Consider the following 15,963-nt stretch of genomic DNA (forward strand, 5'->3'; position numbering starts at 1 on the left):
TCCAATACCATATTATCCAGTTTACGCAACAGCCTATCGTGTGATATCCTATCAAATGCCTTAGAAAAATCCAACATCATCATAGTGTATTCATTCCCTTTATCCAACTTGGCCATAACATTGTTATAAAATATGAGCAAATTGCTAAAAATGACCTTTCTTTAGTAAATCCATGCTGTTCCCTGCAGAGTATAGAATGCTTGTCTACCCATTTCTGTATGCAAGTTCTTACCAACTTCTCTAAAATCTTCACTACCACACTGGAGATACTAATAGGTCGGTAGTTAGACACATCAGTTTTCGCACCACCTTTGAGCAATGGAACTGTCATACATCCTTCCATTCCTGTGGTATCATTCCTGAGTTGAGACTCAAGTTACCTCATTTTCATGAACCTCTAACTCTTCATCCAATGTAGCAGTAGCACTGTGCACCATGTTCTGGACAAACATTAAATGTTTGTCCAGAACATGGACAAAACTAAAAAGGAAATAACTAAAAAAAATTAAAAATCAGCCTGAAAGAAACAAGAAATGGAAAATCACCTGGAGAAGATTAGTTAGGTTCAGAATTATGTAAATATGCAGGAATAAGGTTCAAAGAAAGACTCCTGTTATTTTTAAATAAAATCTATTCAACAAGTAACCCACGAATAGAATGGAAAAAAAAGCAATTGTGATCCGTATCTTTAAAAATGATAGTAGAGATGACCCCAAAAATTATAGAGTATTCTAAATATAAGTATAAGTATTCTAAATTCCTGTTACATAATGTATAGCAGAATTTTAAATAAACTAATAAAATAAATTGATAACTTTATTTTAGAAGTACAGAATGGATTTAGAAAAGGTTGATCATGTATAGACCTGGCCTTTTGATTAAATTTATTGACTTTAAAAAAAACATTTGACAAAGTTAAAAGAATCATTTTATTTAACATATTAAAAGAAAGCCAAATACCAAATAATATTCTAAAAGCTATCATAAGTATATATATGAAAATAATCAAATACAAATAAGTTTAAATTATCAATTATCATGTACGAGAGAGATAAACTAAGACTCTGACAGGGATGTCCTCTTTCAGCAACTCTTTTTTAATATTTATCTAAATGAAATAATAATAAAATGGAATAAAAGTTTCCATCAAGGTATTAAACTTTCTTCTACTGTGAACTTAAACACTCTTCTTTTTGCTGATGACCAAATAATAATTACAAATTCTGAAGATTACTTTCAGAAAGATATTTTAAATTTAAATGAGATAGCCAAAGATTATGAAATGATAATATCAACAGAAAAATCAAAAACAATGGCCTTTAAAGGACAATATTCAGTAAGAACTAAAATAGTAATAGATAACAAGATTTTAGAACAGGTGAATTCATTGAACTACCTAGGATATATGATTGCATATGAAAATGAAAAAAGATATAAACTTAAAAATTGTGAAATATTTAAAAATAACAGGTGTAATTAACTCTATTTAAACCTAACCTAGTTCAAAAACAAACCAGACTGAAAGTATACAATACATTAGCCCTACCAGTCCTATTGTATGGAAGTGAAATCTGAACAATAAAACAAAAAGACAAACAAAGATTAATAACAGCTGAAATGAAGTGTATGAGAAAAACTGCAAAGTATACTCTATTTGATCACAAAAGAAATGCAAAAATTATGAAAGAATTAAACCAGGAATTAGTAATAGAAAAAATTAAAAAATATAAACATAAATGGATGGAACATGTTGAAAGAATGAAAACAGAAAGATTACCAAAACAAGCCTTAAATTACAAACCACTGTTAAAAAGAAAACCAGGACATCCTCTTAAGAGATTCAACGTGACTTCTAAGACTGGAACAGGCCACTAAGCCTGTTCCAGTCTTAGAAGATCTAAATCCTTGACAAGCATGATGATGATGATGATTTTTTCAGGGACAACTAACTTAGATAGCATGTAACAGAGGGCACACGAGGATTGAGTGTCTTGGATTTGATCATCTCATCACAGGATGTAATTATAAATGAGGTGTCCAGTCACCCTCCAATTGATAGAGTGACCATGAAGTGATTAACTGGGTGGTTACCAGCAATGCGAGGATCTCTCTGAGAAAAGGGAATATGTGGAACTACAAGATGTGATGATTATGAAGAGCTCAGAAGACAGCTTGCAGGTGTAGCATGGAATGAAGAGTTAGCTGGAAAGGAGGTCAATGCAGCTTGGGATATATTCAAGAACTATCTAATAGAAGCAATATCTAAATGTATTCCAAGGGTCAGAATACCTTATTTAACCTTATGACCCTTGGAATACATTGGATGATCAATGATCAATGAATTAAGCATGCAATACAGAGAAAAAAGGCATTATACAGGTAGCATAGGAGAAGTGATAATAATCAGTTCCATGAGGATTACAAAGACCATGCACGGCAGGTGACTTGGTTGGTAAGGGTAGCGAAAGTGAGGTATGAGCAGCAGTTAGCTAATGAAGCCAAAAAGAATAATCCTAGGGAGTTCTTTCAATATCTAGCCAGCAAAAAAAAAAAAAAAAAAAAAAAAAAAAAAGAATGATTATGGAAGTATGACAGTGATTGGAGAAAATGGTATAAGGACAGCTGTTGTGGAAGATATAGTGGAGATACATAGCAAGCAGTTCAAAAAGGTCTTTCATTCTTTTGAATGTGACTTCAAGGAGAGATTGAGAGTAGTTGATGATGATGTAGAGGAGAGACTTACTGTAAGTGAGCAAGAGGTATATGGAGGAATTGAACAAGCTTTATGTTAATAAGGGTGTAGGAGTTGATAATATATCACCATGTATTCTGAGGGAATGTGTCAGGGAGTTGACATCTGCCTTGACATTTTTTTTAATATGAATCTAGCACTGTTCCACTGTTGCAACACTGTTCACACTGTTGCAAAGTGACCGCACAAGTGGTCACTTCCACTCCTTTGGAGAGTTCCAAAGGAGTGGAAGGAGGGCAGGATTAAGCCACTTCATAAGGGAGGTGATAGAACTTAAGCATCAAATTATAGGCCTATGTGTCAGATGTTGTGGTTAAGGTATTGGAGAAGCTGGTGAGAACCAGTATCCAGAATTGGGTTGACAACAATGATATTATCTTTGATGGACAGCATGGATTTGCTAAAGGGAGGTTATGTTTTAGTAATCTACTTATTACAATAAGGTGATTGCATCATTGGACAGAGGAGAGGGATACACAGTAGTATACTTAGATTTTGCAAATGCTTTTGATAGATTTATGATAAGTTGATAGTCAAACTAGACCGGATGGGGTTTGGATATTAGATTAGTTCATTGGATTGGAGACTAGCTATCTGATAGGTATCAGTAAGTTGTATATGAGGGAGCAGTATCCCCAAAAAGAAAGTCACTAGTGGTGTTCCTCAGGGGTCTGTTTTAGAGCCATTACTGTTTAACTTGTATGTTAATGATATTGGCAAAGATTTGGATGGAGATATTCAGTTTTTTGCAGATGATGCAAAGTTGGGACAAACTATGAAGAGTAGAGAAGATGTTGTGGCCTTACATGAAGACTTGAATAGATTGAGTGAATGGACACGAGAATGGGGATGCACATCCAGTGTTGCAAAATGAAGGTTTGAAAATTTGGGAAACAAAGGTGGGATGTAGAACTTATGCTTGGTCAGATATATTGTTGGAGGTGGAGGAAATAAGAGATCTAGGAGTGATAGTGGATAAGGATCTGAAATTTAGGGGACACATTGCCAAAATTGTGAGGACAACACAAAGAATTCTGGTAATGATGCAGAGAACACTGAGATGTAGAAGTAAGGAGATCTTATTCCATTGTATAATGTTCTGATTAGGCCACACATGGACTGCTGTGCACAGATTTGGTTACCTGCTTTCAAAAGAATGAAGAGATGTTGGAAAGGGTCCACAGGCAACTGACTAAGGTAGTTTCTGATCTCTGTAATGTCGAATATGAGGAAAGGTTGAGAAGATGCAAATTACAGAGTCTGGTGAATAGGAGGAGGAGGAGGGATGAAATGATAGAGACCTTCAAGTTAGTGAGTGGCCGTTACAGGATCAATGTTGAAAAGAGATTTTACAGAAAATGGTGGAAGACCAGGGGAAAACCAGAGGTCATCCCCTGAAGCTGTATAAGGAGGGTGTGATCAGGGGAGTAAGAAGCAGGTTTTTTGCGTGCAGAGTTGTGAATGATTGGAATGCCTTTCCTGAGAGGGTGGTATCTGCAGAAAATTGAGTTTGTTTAAAGTGCAGTATGATGAGCTGTGTGTATGACAAAAAGACCTCCTAGATGAGTCTTTGACTCCATCAGGTCTTAGTATAAGAATAATAATAATAACTTTGAACTTCAGTTCCCTATCCACCAGGATTCCAAGATCCTTAGCCCCCTCCACCACCACCTGAAGCAAAGTTCTTCCAATACACCAATTCCAGAAAAGAAAAATTAATAAAAATAGAAAAAAAATCTTTAAGCCATTCACAATATTAATGTACTGTAGATTTACAACCTTTCACGGAGGGAAGCCACGTAAAATAATAATAATAAAATATAAACCTCATTCCATCTTCTGTAGCCAGAGTGCTTAACTTTAAACTAATCAACACCGAAGTGATATTCCCATTCTTCAGCCCAAAGGAGCAATGTATTCAAATCCTCTTGTAACAACCTCACATCAGAACTGTCTCACAGTGCTTTTCCTAATTTAGCATGTCAGCAAACATTTGTATATCTCCTTTCATACCCTGAATTATATCATTAATACATAAATTAATAGTGGTCCCAGAACATAACAGAACCCTGTGGTATTCCACTCCTCAATTTACCCTTTTTGAGGGACTGCATTCCCATGCACAACCTACTAGCTCTTATCAATCAACCATCCTTGCAACCAAACCATGTGATAGAGCACTACATGATAACCTGTAATAGGTTATCATGCAGTACTCTATCAAATGCTTTAGAAATGTCTATATAAATCACTGTATAACATATCCTCTCTGCATTGTACTATTCACTTTATTATAAAATGTAACCAAGTTACATTCTCCAATTCTCATCAATCCAATTTATTCTTTATCTGAGTCTCTTTCAACTAAAGGTGAGTTATACGCGTGGATAGGCTTATGTATTCATCAGACATGTTGTAATAGATTTCACGGTATGATATGAACACAGATGGATAAGAAAATAACTATTTATTAACTTAAAAGCTAATATTTCGGTGGTATTACATCCAGCATCTTCAGAGCACACAACACAAAGTTTGTTACAAATGCAAGACAACCACAATCCGGTGTAACAGTGGGGCTAGTATAAGTAATTGCAGCATGCAACATAAGACTAAAATCCTAATATGGCGCCATCTAGGTTAAAAAAAAAAAGTTCAAAGTTTTGAAATAGTAGTCTAAATGATAGTCTTAGAAAGTTTGAAAAAAATATAAAATAAAATAAAAGTAATAAATATTAATTTGGTCTTAGGATGACTGTCTCCCAAATCTTTGGTAGATTTATACAGCCATACTTGTTAAGGTTTGGAGTATGTTTTAAGGCTTCTCTTGATTCCAGGAACAACCTCTCTGACTTGTAGAAGCTTCTGTGCATTACTTTTGTTTCTTTCCAATTGATCCTGTGTGCAGGGGTATCCAAAGCATGGTCTGCCAGACCCGACTTGTCATAGCGAAAGTGTCAGATATATTTTTTGTGTTCACTGAGGCGGATGTCCACATTTCTTCCTGTCTCTGTTTGTAGTAGGCTTGATGGCAAGAACAGGGCACTTCATAGACTCCTGGATGTGATAAAGGAGTGCATTTGTCCCTGTTCTTGCCATCAAGCCTACTACGGACAGACAGGAAGAACTGTGGACATCCGCCTCAGTGAACACAAAAAATATATCTGACACTTTTGCTATGGCAAGTCGGGTCTGGAAGACCATGATTTGGATATCCCTGCACACAGGATCAATTGGAAAGAAATAAAAGTAATGCACAGAAACTTCTACAAGTCGGAGCAGTTGTTCCTGGAATCAACAGAAGCCTTAAAACATACTCCAAACCTTAACAAGTATGGCTGTATAAATCTATCAAAGATTTGAGAGAGAGTCATCCTAAGACCAAATTAATATTTATTACTTTTATTTTATTTTTTCAAACTTTTTAAGACTGTTATTTGGACTACTATTTCAAAACTTTGAACTACATTTTTTTTTTTTTTTAACCTATATGGCACCCTATTAGGACTTTAGTCTTGTGTTGCACGCTGCAATTACTTATACTAGCCCCACTGTTACACCGGATTGTGGTTGTCTTGCATTTGTAACAAACTTTGTGCTCTGAAGATGCTGGATATAATACCAGTGAAATATTAGCTTTTAGGTTAATAAATAGTTATTTTCTTATCCATCTGTGTTCATATCATACACAACATGTCTGACGAACACATAAGCCTATCCATGCGTATAAATATTCTTCACGGAGGTAACATCGTACATAAGGCCTGACAATACGGTAAGTGGAAAGTAAAATTGGTGCGGCAACTGAACAGGTTAGCCTTCTTAAAAATGTGCCGAGATACCAATTTGATACCAAACTGTATAAAAATTAGGAACAAGTTTCACTCAGCCAAAGCCCAACGTATTTATAAAAGAGCGAGTTTAGCATTATTACGAGAACAGGTATACACTACTCAGCGAGAACTTTCAAAAATAAATTCCTCCATCAGTGTACTACGTGATATATTATCTGACATTTTGAACCCACAGCTATGGGATATCTTGGATAGAATCTCCGACTTGACAGCCAATAAAGAATTTGCTAAAGTTAAAAACCGACACCAGAAAAAATTTGAAATCCTCCAGCAATGCAATGTTACACAGCGGCCGCAATTTCATCAAGATGGTGTCGTTGTGAACCTATCATCGACAACCTTATCCAAAGAGGCCACGAGTGCATTAACTCTTGGACACAATTTTGCCGTTACTCCTAAATATGTGCCTAAAACCAAAATAATGGCTTCCGTTGAACGTGGGATTTACCACTTGCCTCCAGCTATAACCAATAATATTAGGTTAGATGTGGCCAATATCCTTATCCATTCTAAGCCTCCCAAAAATAACATCCCACATAAAGAAATAATAGCTCTAAAAGAACTACGCAATAATAACCACATTACAATAACCAAATCAGACAAAGGAAATGCCACTGTAGTAATGGATACAGCAGAATATGAAAGCAAAATGCATGCACTGCTCCAAGACCGGTCTACATATCAAATCATAGATCGAGATCCCACCAACTCACAAAAGAATAAGGTGTGCAAGTTACTGAACAAAATCACTTCCTGTCCAAAAGAAATTGTCAAAAAACTCAAACCCTTGCACGTTAAAACACCCAGAATATACGGTGCTCCCAAAATACACAACAAGGTATACCTTTGCATCCTATTGTAGATAGTATAAACAGTCCTACATATAAACTAGCTAAACATTTAGCAAAATCACTAACCACTTACACAAACAATTCTCCCTCTTTTGTTAAAAATTCTATCCATAAAAAGTATTTTAGAAAACCACACCTTAAATAGTACAGACCTAATGGTGAGTTTTGATATCACCTCATTATTCACTAATGTACCACTGATTGAAACACTTAACTTACTAAATTCACAATTTCTCCCCCCAGATATATTTCAGCTATTTAAATTCACAGTACAGGCAGGTTATTTTACATGGAAAGGGAAAATATACAAACAATTAGATGGGACAGCTATGGGTTCACCCCCCCCCCTTAGCCAACTTCTACATAGAACATCTGGAAAAATTAGCTATCAACACACCCACTCTCAAACCTAGTCTCTACCTACGCTATGTTGACGATGCATTTGCTATTTGGCCACATGGCCCAGACACATTGAATACATTTTTAGTGCATCTAAATAGCCAGCACCCTAAAATCCACTTTACAATAGAACTAGAAGCCAATGACTGCTTGCCCTTCCTGGACATACGGATCACATGTCTTCCAGAAGGTTCCTTATCATTTTCGGTTTATAGAAAACCCACATACAAAAAGGAGATACTTACACAAACAATCACACCATCACCCTTCTCAACAATATGGTATCTTAAAAACACTAACCCATAGAGCTAGAGCAATCTGTCCCAATGACATTGCTCTCACTGCTGAACTTTCTCACCTACGTCACATCTTCTTAACCAATGGTTATAATCCCCATAAGATAGATAACATACTAAATGCTACCCATAAATACCCTCTATCTACCACAGAAGACTACAACAAAACTATCACCATTCCATACATTAAAGGCACATCTGAAAAGATATTTAGGGTGCTTAAAAAAACACCAACTATGCACAGTATTTAAACCTTATGTAAAATTAGCAACTCTCATCCATTCACCTAAGGACAAATGCACTCCTTTATCACATCCAGGAGTCTATGAAGTGCTCTGTTCTTGCCATCAAGCCTACTATGGACAGACAGGAAGAACTGTGGACATCCACCTCAGTGAACACAAAAAATATATCCAACACTTTCGCTATGGCAAGTCGAGTCTGGCAGACCATGCTTTGGATACCCCTGCACACAGGATCAATTGGAAAGAAACAAAAGTAATGCACAGAAGCTTCTACAAGTCGGAGAGGTTGTTCCTGGAATCAACAGAAGCCTTAAAACATAACAGTCATCTTAAGACCAAATTAATATTTATTACTTTTATTTTTTTATTTTATTTTATATTTTTTCAAACTTTCTAAGACTATCATTTGGACTACTTTTTCAAAACTTTGAACTTTTTTTTTTTTTAACCTAGATGGTGCCATATTAGGACTTTAGTCTTGTGTTGCATGCTGCAATTACTTATACTAGCCCCACTGTTACACCGGATTGTGGTTGTCTTGCATTTGTAACAAACTTTGTGCTCTGAAGATGCTGGATATAATACCAGCGAAATATTAGTTTTTAAGTTAATAAATAGTTATTTTCTTATCTATCTGTGTTCGTATCATACTGTGAAATCTATTACAACATAAAGGTGAGTTAGTCAGTCTCATACGGATGTAGGGAGTTTTTTCTTCCAGAAACTCTGGTTTTTCACACACAGATTACAGGCAGAAATGTTGTTGTCCTTAGGGAATGCAGCAAGGAGTGGCGATCTGGCTGCATTAATTAACTGTAAGCCTTCTCATCAGGGGTGGGGAACTCAACCCGTCCTAGGTTGGATGGATGAGGAGATATGATCAACCTCCATAATACTACGTAGGCAAAAGAAATTGATATAGGTTGGTTTCTTATTGCTAACTAGAGAACCTAATTCATTAGACAAGTAGGTTTTTACCCTCCATAAAACTTTAGTTTTCATCCCTTTAACTCAAAAAAAGACTGTAAAACTTATACTACCTCAGACAGTAATAATATCAGTTAGGTTTAAGAACATGAGTTGGCAGTAATTGTCTGCCATACCTCATCACCTAAATCTTCAAATCAATGATTAATGGTAGAGGTGGACTCAACTACTGGTGATGATTAAGGGTTAAGATCTACTTCCTACTGATTTCTAAAACATTGGGGCTAAAAGACTTCTGCTTACTCTCTGTGGAGAATAAAAAGAGCATCAGATGAATTTTTATTTTGGGATTAATAACTTATTTTATTTGATTACTGGTCATTGTTTTATTTTGTAATTAAATAGTACTAAATCAGTTTTTTATTATATGTAGGTCCTGGATTAGCATTTATTGCATATCCTAAAGCTGTGACTCAAATGCCATGTTCTCCTCTTTGGGCCATTCTATTTTTCTTTATGATCTTGATGCTAGGATTAGATAGTCAAGTGAGTATTCATATCAAAGCTCATTTCTGAGTGTCAGAATAGCTTTTGATAAATCAGTAAATTTTATATAATCGATCTTTTATGTATATATGTAAATTTAAATGCTATTACATATTGAATATAATCAAATAACTTTTTTTTCTCTGAATAAATCATTAATATAAAACTTCACATTACATAGTGTTAATATTCTATACATCTGGCCAGGGGTGTGCCAGTAGTGTCTGCCGCCTGTGTGCAAAACTTTAGTTGGCGCCCCTTTACCCAGTAGCACGCCAGTAGTGTCCAGCGCCTGTGTGCAAAACTTTAGTTGGTACCCCTATTCCCCACCTCCCTCTCCAATAAAAAAATCACTTTAAAAAAACGTTTTTTTTAAAATATTTCTTCCTCTTTGGCACCTTTACTATTCTGGCACCTGTGTGCATTGCACACACCGGCGCACCCCTGCATCTGGCCAAGATACAGGGTATAGTAAACTAGTACAGATCACAATAATACTTTTATAGTAAATTTCTTTTAGAACAGCATTTCACTTATGGAGTTATGAATAGTGCCTTTCGATGGTTAATTATAGTGAATGTTTACTATAGTAAAAGTCAACTATATAGATTTATTCTAGCATGATAAAATTGTATACAGCAATGCTCTTGCATTCAAAATGCATAATAAAGAACTATGTGAAATTTAATGCTTGTTTAATGGACTGTTTTGAAGTTGCATATGCATTTTGTTATTTTTATTATTATTATCATGATTATTATGGACACTTCCAACATCTCATCACAGCAGGTGCTCCATCCACACACACATATAAAGATATTTACAGTAGCAAACAAATTAATCCGAATACTCACATTTTAAAGAAAAATTTTAATTTCACAGAAAATAAGTACAAAAATTATACTCCAACTTTGCATAATAAGTTCATTAATTTGCTTAGGCATGAATTCTACCAATGTAGAACACATTTTTTTTTTTTTATTTCTGCACCTTGAAACCTTTCTTGGAGATGGGTCTATTTTATGGTTACACAAAATGAATAAACCACTGTGAATGTCTACTTATTTACACTATTAAAAATGCAAACACTATTAATAAACATTGCAGAAAAGTTAAAACATACAATATTCAACCAAAATGTGAACCAAAACCAAAACAAAAGCCAAATCAAAATCAAAAACTTGACGAAAATTTGGCTTTTTCAGAATAATTTATTCACTATTGTACATAATAATGATGGTAATAATAATCAGTCTGTTTTGTGGAAATATATTGATGCAATGAAAATGAGTATATTACATAAAATCAGTAAAATATTATGTTTTTTTTTCTTTTTTCTGTAGTTCGTTGCAATTGAAGGATTTGTCACTGCCGTTGTGGATCTGTTTCCTCATATTTTACGGGTTGGTTATAATAGAGAATATTTCATTGCTGGAACTTGTTTTGTTTCTTTCATCATTGGTCTATCCATGGTTACAAATGTAAGTTGAATAAAATATTCCTTATGCCAGCTATATAAGTAAGTCTTTGTATTTAAAAATATATCCTCATTTAGCAGTTTTGAAATAAATTAAGTCTGTTGTTCTTCCCCCTCCCCCACTTTTTTTTTTGTTGTTGTTTTCAATATTAACAGGGCTGCCACATCTTTTATGTAAAAGTATCTGTAGATACAAAGAAACAACATGCACAACCCTGCTGTAATTTAATGTAAACATGTATTTTGTTTGATTCAAACTTGTTGGGGTGAGTAATAGCAGAACTCTCATTAATGAAGGAAACATATAAATATTACATTCCGTATATTTATTTAATCCATGTTTTACCATTCCCAGAGAGTAAAGAGAAGAAAACAAAACGAACAAAAAAATGATATCTGCTAATTACCTTATTCTTATTGAGTCCAAAGTATTTAATGTGGTTTTCATTCTATATTGTGAATCTTGTACACTAGATATGAAATAGTCTTAGTATAAAATGAATATATCAAATTGTACTATCTTCAACAAAAATCAACTATTACCATTTCTTCCAAAAATCTTTTCCTAATTAAAATTCATTTTTTGTGTCATGTCTTCTATATCTATACTACTTATGAATTAGCGATCATTGCAGATGCTCAGTCATAGGTCGTATGCAATGCATAGTGTGTATTCTCAAATCGTTAACTCAACCCCCCCCCCCAAGATTAAATCCTGAGTGTGCTACTGAGCTGGAGTATGAATGAATTATAGTCGACCTCTTTCCGAGACTTAGAGCAGATCTTCCCTCTCCCTTCTAGTGGGTTTCTTAACTCTATGGAGGTGTTGGGATGGTGGAAGTTAAGAATAATAACATTTTTCAGTCTTTGTTAATCAAATGCAGCTCAAATAACTGCAATATCTTATATTTTATAGAACTGATGTATATTATATATCATTTCTATAACTAACCATAAAATACCTATAGCTGGTTTTTCTGTGGCATTAACAATCCTACAGTACATTTTTGTTGAATTCTGTGTAGTAAATGTATCTTTTATTGTGATAACATAAATCTTACAAAGTTATCTTTATTGTGACCATGCTCTGATCATTTGATGAAATGTTTCAGTATAAATAAGAATGCAATAACACAAACACCAGCACTTACTGCCATCTGTTTATCTATTGTGCTTTTTTTCTAGGATGTAACATGTAAAAAATCAAGTACTCTGTTTACATATAGTTTACATAGCGCCTCCATAGCGCAATTGGAAGAACGACGGTATGTTGCGCCCTTCGATTAGAAAAGGCCTAAATTCAATTCTCTTCATGACGGGAGGAATCTTTATATGGACTTTTTCAATGGAAGGTGAGTTAGCCAATCTCATATGGAGGTAGCAGGGTTTTTTCTCCCACATACAGACAAATCGGCCCTTTAGAACACACGCAATTTACAGACAAAAATACTAGCTGTGGTGGTGGTGGGCAGTAGATGGCATTGATGTAGGTGATTGGTAGTGGAGGTGGAGTGTTGTATAGTAGGTGTCCTCCCGTGATGAGTCTTCGGACTCCTTGGAGGTGTCACGAATAATAATAATAATATAGATAGGCTTAGCTATTCGTAACAGCGCTTCACAGTATAAACCATAATTTGAGAAAAAAATATAATTAATTTATTGAACTTACTCATATTTTGTGGGTTTTCTAATCATCAGAGCACAAATTATATCCAGTTTTAAAAACAGTGACCAGTGACCAGTGTGCAACATGGCATCTATAATCTGTCACAACAGTGACTCACAAAATTTGTTTCAACATGTCTGGAAGAATAGAAATGATATCTATGATCATCTGTATGGCAGATTGCAACTGGCATACTATGCTCTGGATATTCCTTCACACAGGATTAAATGGAAGAAGACACGTGCTACATAAAGTTGCTTTAAGTCTGAGAGACTATTTTTAGAATCAGCATGCTATTGTTGGAACGTCCTACCTAACTGACTGTTCCATTTTTGTTGGTTTTATTAATCTTATCTTTACTTCCTTAAATTCCATTTCTCTTCAATAGTTGTTGATTGATGCTCATCTGAATATAAAGAAATTTATATTATGCTGCGCCACCCTATATTCAGATTAGTCTAAACAATATAGAGGAATCAATCATCAACTATACTTATTTTACCATTTTGTTTTCAGGCCGAGGTTATTAATAGCTTTTTAAGGCTTCTGCATAGGTCCGATTAATTTTATGAGCGGTGCAATGAAAGAAAATCAGGCAAACACCAAGTTTAACTCAACAAAAGAAAACATTTAATGTGGAATAGTACAACATATACATTCAAGCATAACTATCTGCAAAAGTTATTCAATTGAAAAATTACAAGAATTCACATTCAGACATTAATAAATTCTCAATTAGGTTTGAGGATCACGACTAATGTTAACACTTCTTAATTCTTAAAGCATTAGTATTTCTTTCACATAGTTCTCTCTATTGAATTAGATGAGTCATATTACAAATATATTAGCTCAGTTTAAAGTGTTCAGAATAATTACAATCTATTAACCATCAAACATTCACTTTTCAGTTCTTTATGCTCAGTCAATCAATTTGAGAATAGTTCTTAAAAGTTTAAGCTTCCTAATATTACAATAACTGATTTTATGACAGGCTACACTATATTCTTTCTCAGTCAGCTAACACTTATTAGAACAACATAACACTTATTATTTCGAGGAGAAAGTACTTCAGTACATCTTACATCCAACCATTAATTGATATAATACCACAGCTAAGGTCAAAATATATCCGATGGAGTTAACAATTATAATTCATAGGTTATAGAAAAGGCAACTCTTGCCGGGTTACTGCTTCTACACATCAAAGTCTCATAGGCACATTTGAAATTCTCATTGACTTTTACTTAATGGCAACACAATTCAAAGGAAATCTTCCACTATAATAACTGGATTGTAGAGAAATACACAAATCTTGATGCACTTGGTTTAAGTTATCTACTAATTCCTTATTTTCTTCTGTGTATCAACTTCAGTTCTGCACTATTCTTCCACTAACCATTTGGAATTTATCGTAGTATCAGAACTCCCATAGAAATAACTGGAAATGCCTATCAATTTATGGCATATATAAATCCCCCCCCCTCTGCCACTCGCTACCGCACTCTCTGCTCTCTCTATGGCTTCTTCCTATATCTTACTTTCATTTTCCGATTAACTCTGTTCTCCTCTTTCCCGCCAAAATCCGGTTCTGACCAGTTCAGCTCATAACAACTCGCTTTTCCCCTTTGTATACAGTACTCATGCTCTAATCACGCACTACCTAAAAATAACTCCATTTCCTTGACAGTGACCAATCAAATCTCATCAGCAGAATTGCTTAAATTTACTTTCACTTTCATTTACAATAATAAAAAACATATATCACAGTTCATTTAGGATATATTTACAAGTTATTATTATTATTATTATTATTATTATTATTATTCAGGCCTCCAAGGAGTCAAAAGACTCATCAAGGGAGGTCCTTCCTAAGACATAAAGTCTGTCAAGACTCATTGAGGGTAGGTCCCCCCCTTGAGAAACACAAAGTCTATCATACCACTCTTTAAACTCACTGACCGTTCTCGCTCCCACCACTCCATCAGGCAATGCATTCCACGGCTCAACCACCCTCCACACAAAGAAACCACTCCTTACCCTCTTGCTCACAGTTTCCTTTCGTAACTTCCAGGAATGGCCTCTTGTCATCACTCCTTCCCGCTGTTCAACCAAGCGAAAGAACTCCCCAGCATCAACCCTGTAACCACCTCTCATCAGTTTAAAAGTCTCAATCATATCACCTCTCCTTCTTCCATCCACCAAACTCTGCCGATCCTCATAACTATCCTTGTACAGTCCTGAAACCATCTTTGTCATCCTTCTTTGTATCCTTTCCACAGTTAATTTATCCCCTTCAAATCCTGGGGACCAAATCTGAGAACAATAGTCCAAGTGTGGTCTGATCAGAGACTTATACAACAGAATGATAACCCTCTTATCTCTGCAGGTCAGTGTCCTTCTCATAATAGCAGCAATCCTCTGTGTTACCTTCACCACCTTTGCAATATGTCCCCTAAACTTCAGGTTTCTATCAATCATCAACCCCAGATCTCTTGTCTCCCCTACTTCCTCCAGTATAACTCCTCCCATAGAGTATGCAGCATCCCATCGATATTTCCCAAACCACAAGACCTTACATTTTGCTGCATTAAACTGACACCCCCATTCATTTGCCCATCTATCTAGCTTATTTAAATCCTCTTGCAGGGCTACCACATCTGCACTATTACTAATAATCCTTCCCGGCTTCGCATCATCCGCAAACAACTGAATATCCCCCTGCAACCCACTGGCTATGTCATTGATATAAAGGTTAAACAATATAGGTCCTAGTACTGAGCCCTGTGGGACCCCACTTGTAACCCTCTGCCTCCTGGAAACTGCTCCACCATACACAACTCTCTGATACCTATCAGACAGCCAATCCTGAATCCAATTGACCAATCTGACATCCAGACCCATGTACTGCAACTTAAATATCAGCTTATCATGTGGCACCCTGTCAAATGCC

The 15,963-nt window shown here is 35.3% G+C and overlaps 1 protein-coding gene across 1 annotated transcript in view; it reads left to right on the forward strand.

The window, feature by feature from the left end:
• The window catches only part of LOC150108414 (sodium- and chloride-dependent taurine transporter-like), a 197,300-nt gene that overhangs the window by 135,017 nt on the left and 46,320 nt on the right, over positions 1 to 15,963 (forward strand). Inside the window, exons 8-9 of the mRNA XM_090390462.1 lie at positions 9,758 to 9,870; positions 11,214 to 11,351. Of these exons, the coding sequence (XP_090246588.1) occupies positions 9,758 to 9,870; positions 11,214 to 11,351 (251 nt within the window). The remainder of the gene's footprint in view (positions 1 to 9,757; positions 9,871 to 11,213; positions 11,352 to 15,963) is intronic.

Source organism: Typopeltis vanoorti, chromosome 3, assembly GCF_054136105.1.
Source record: "Typopeltis vanoorti isolate ZY-2024b chromosome 3, IOZ_Tvanoo_1.0, whole genome shotgun sequence".
NCBI lineage: Eukaryota > Metazoa > Arthropoda > Arachnida > Uropygi > Thelyphonidae > Typopeltis > Typopeltis vanoorti.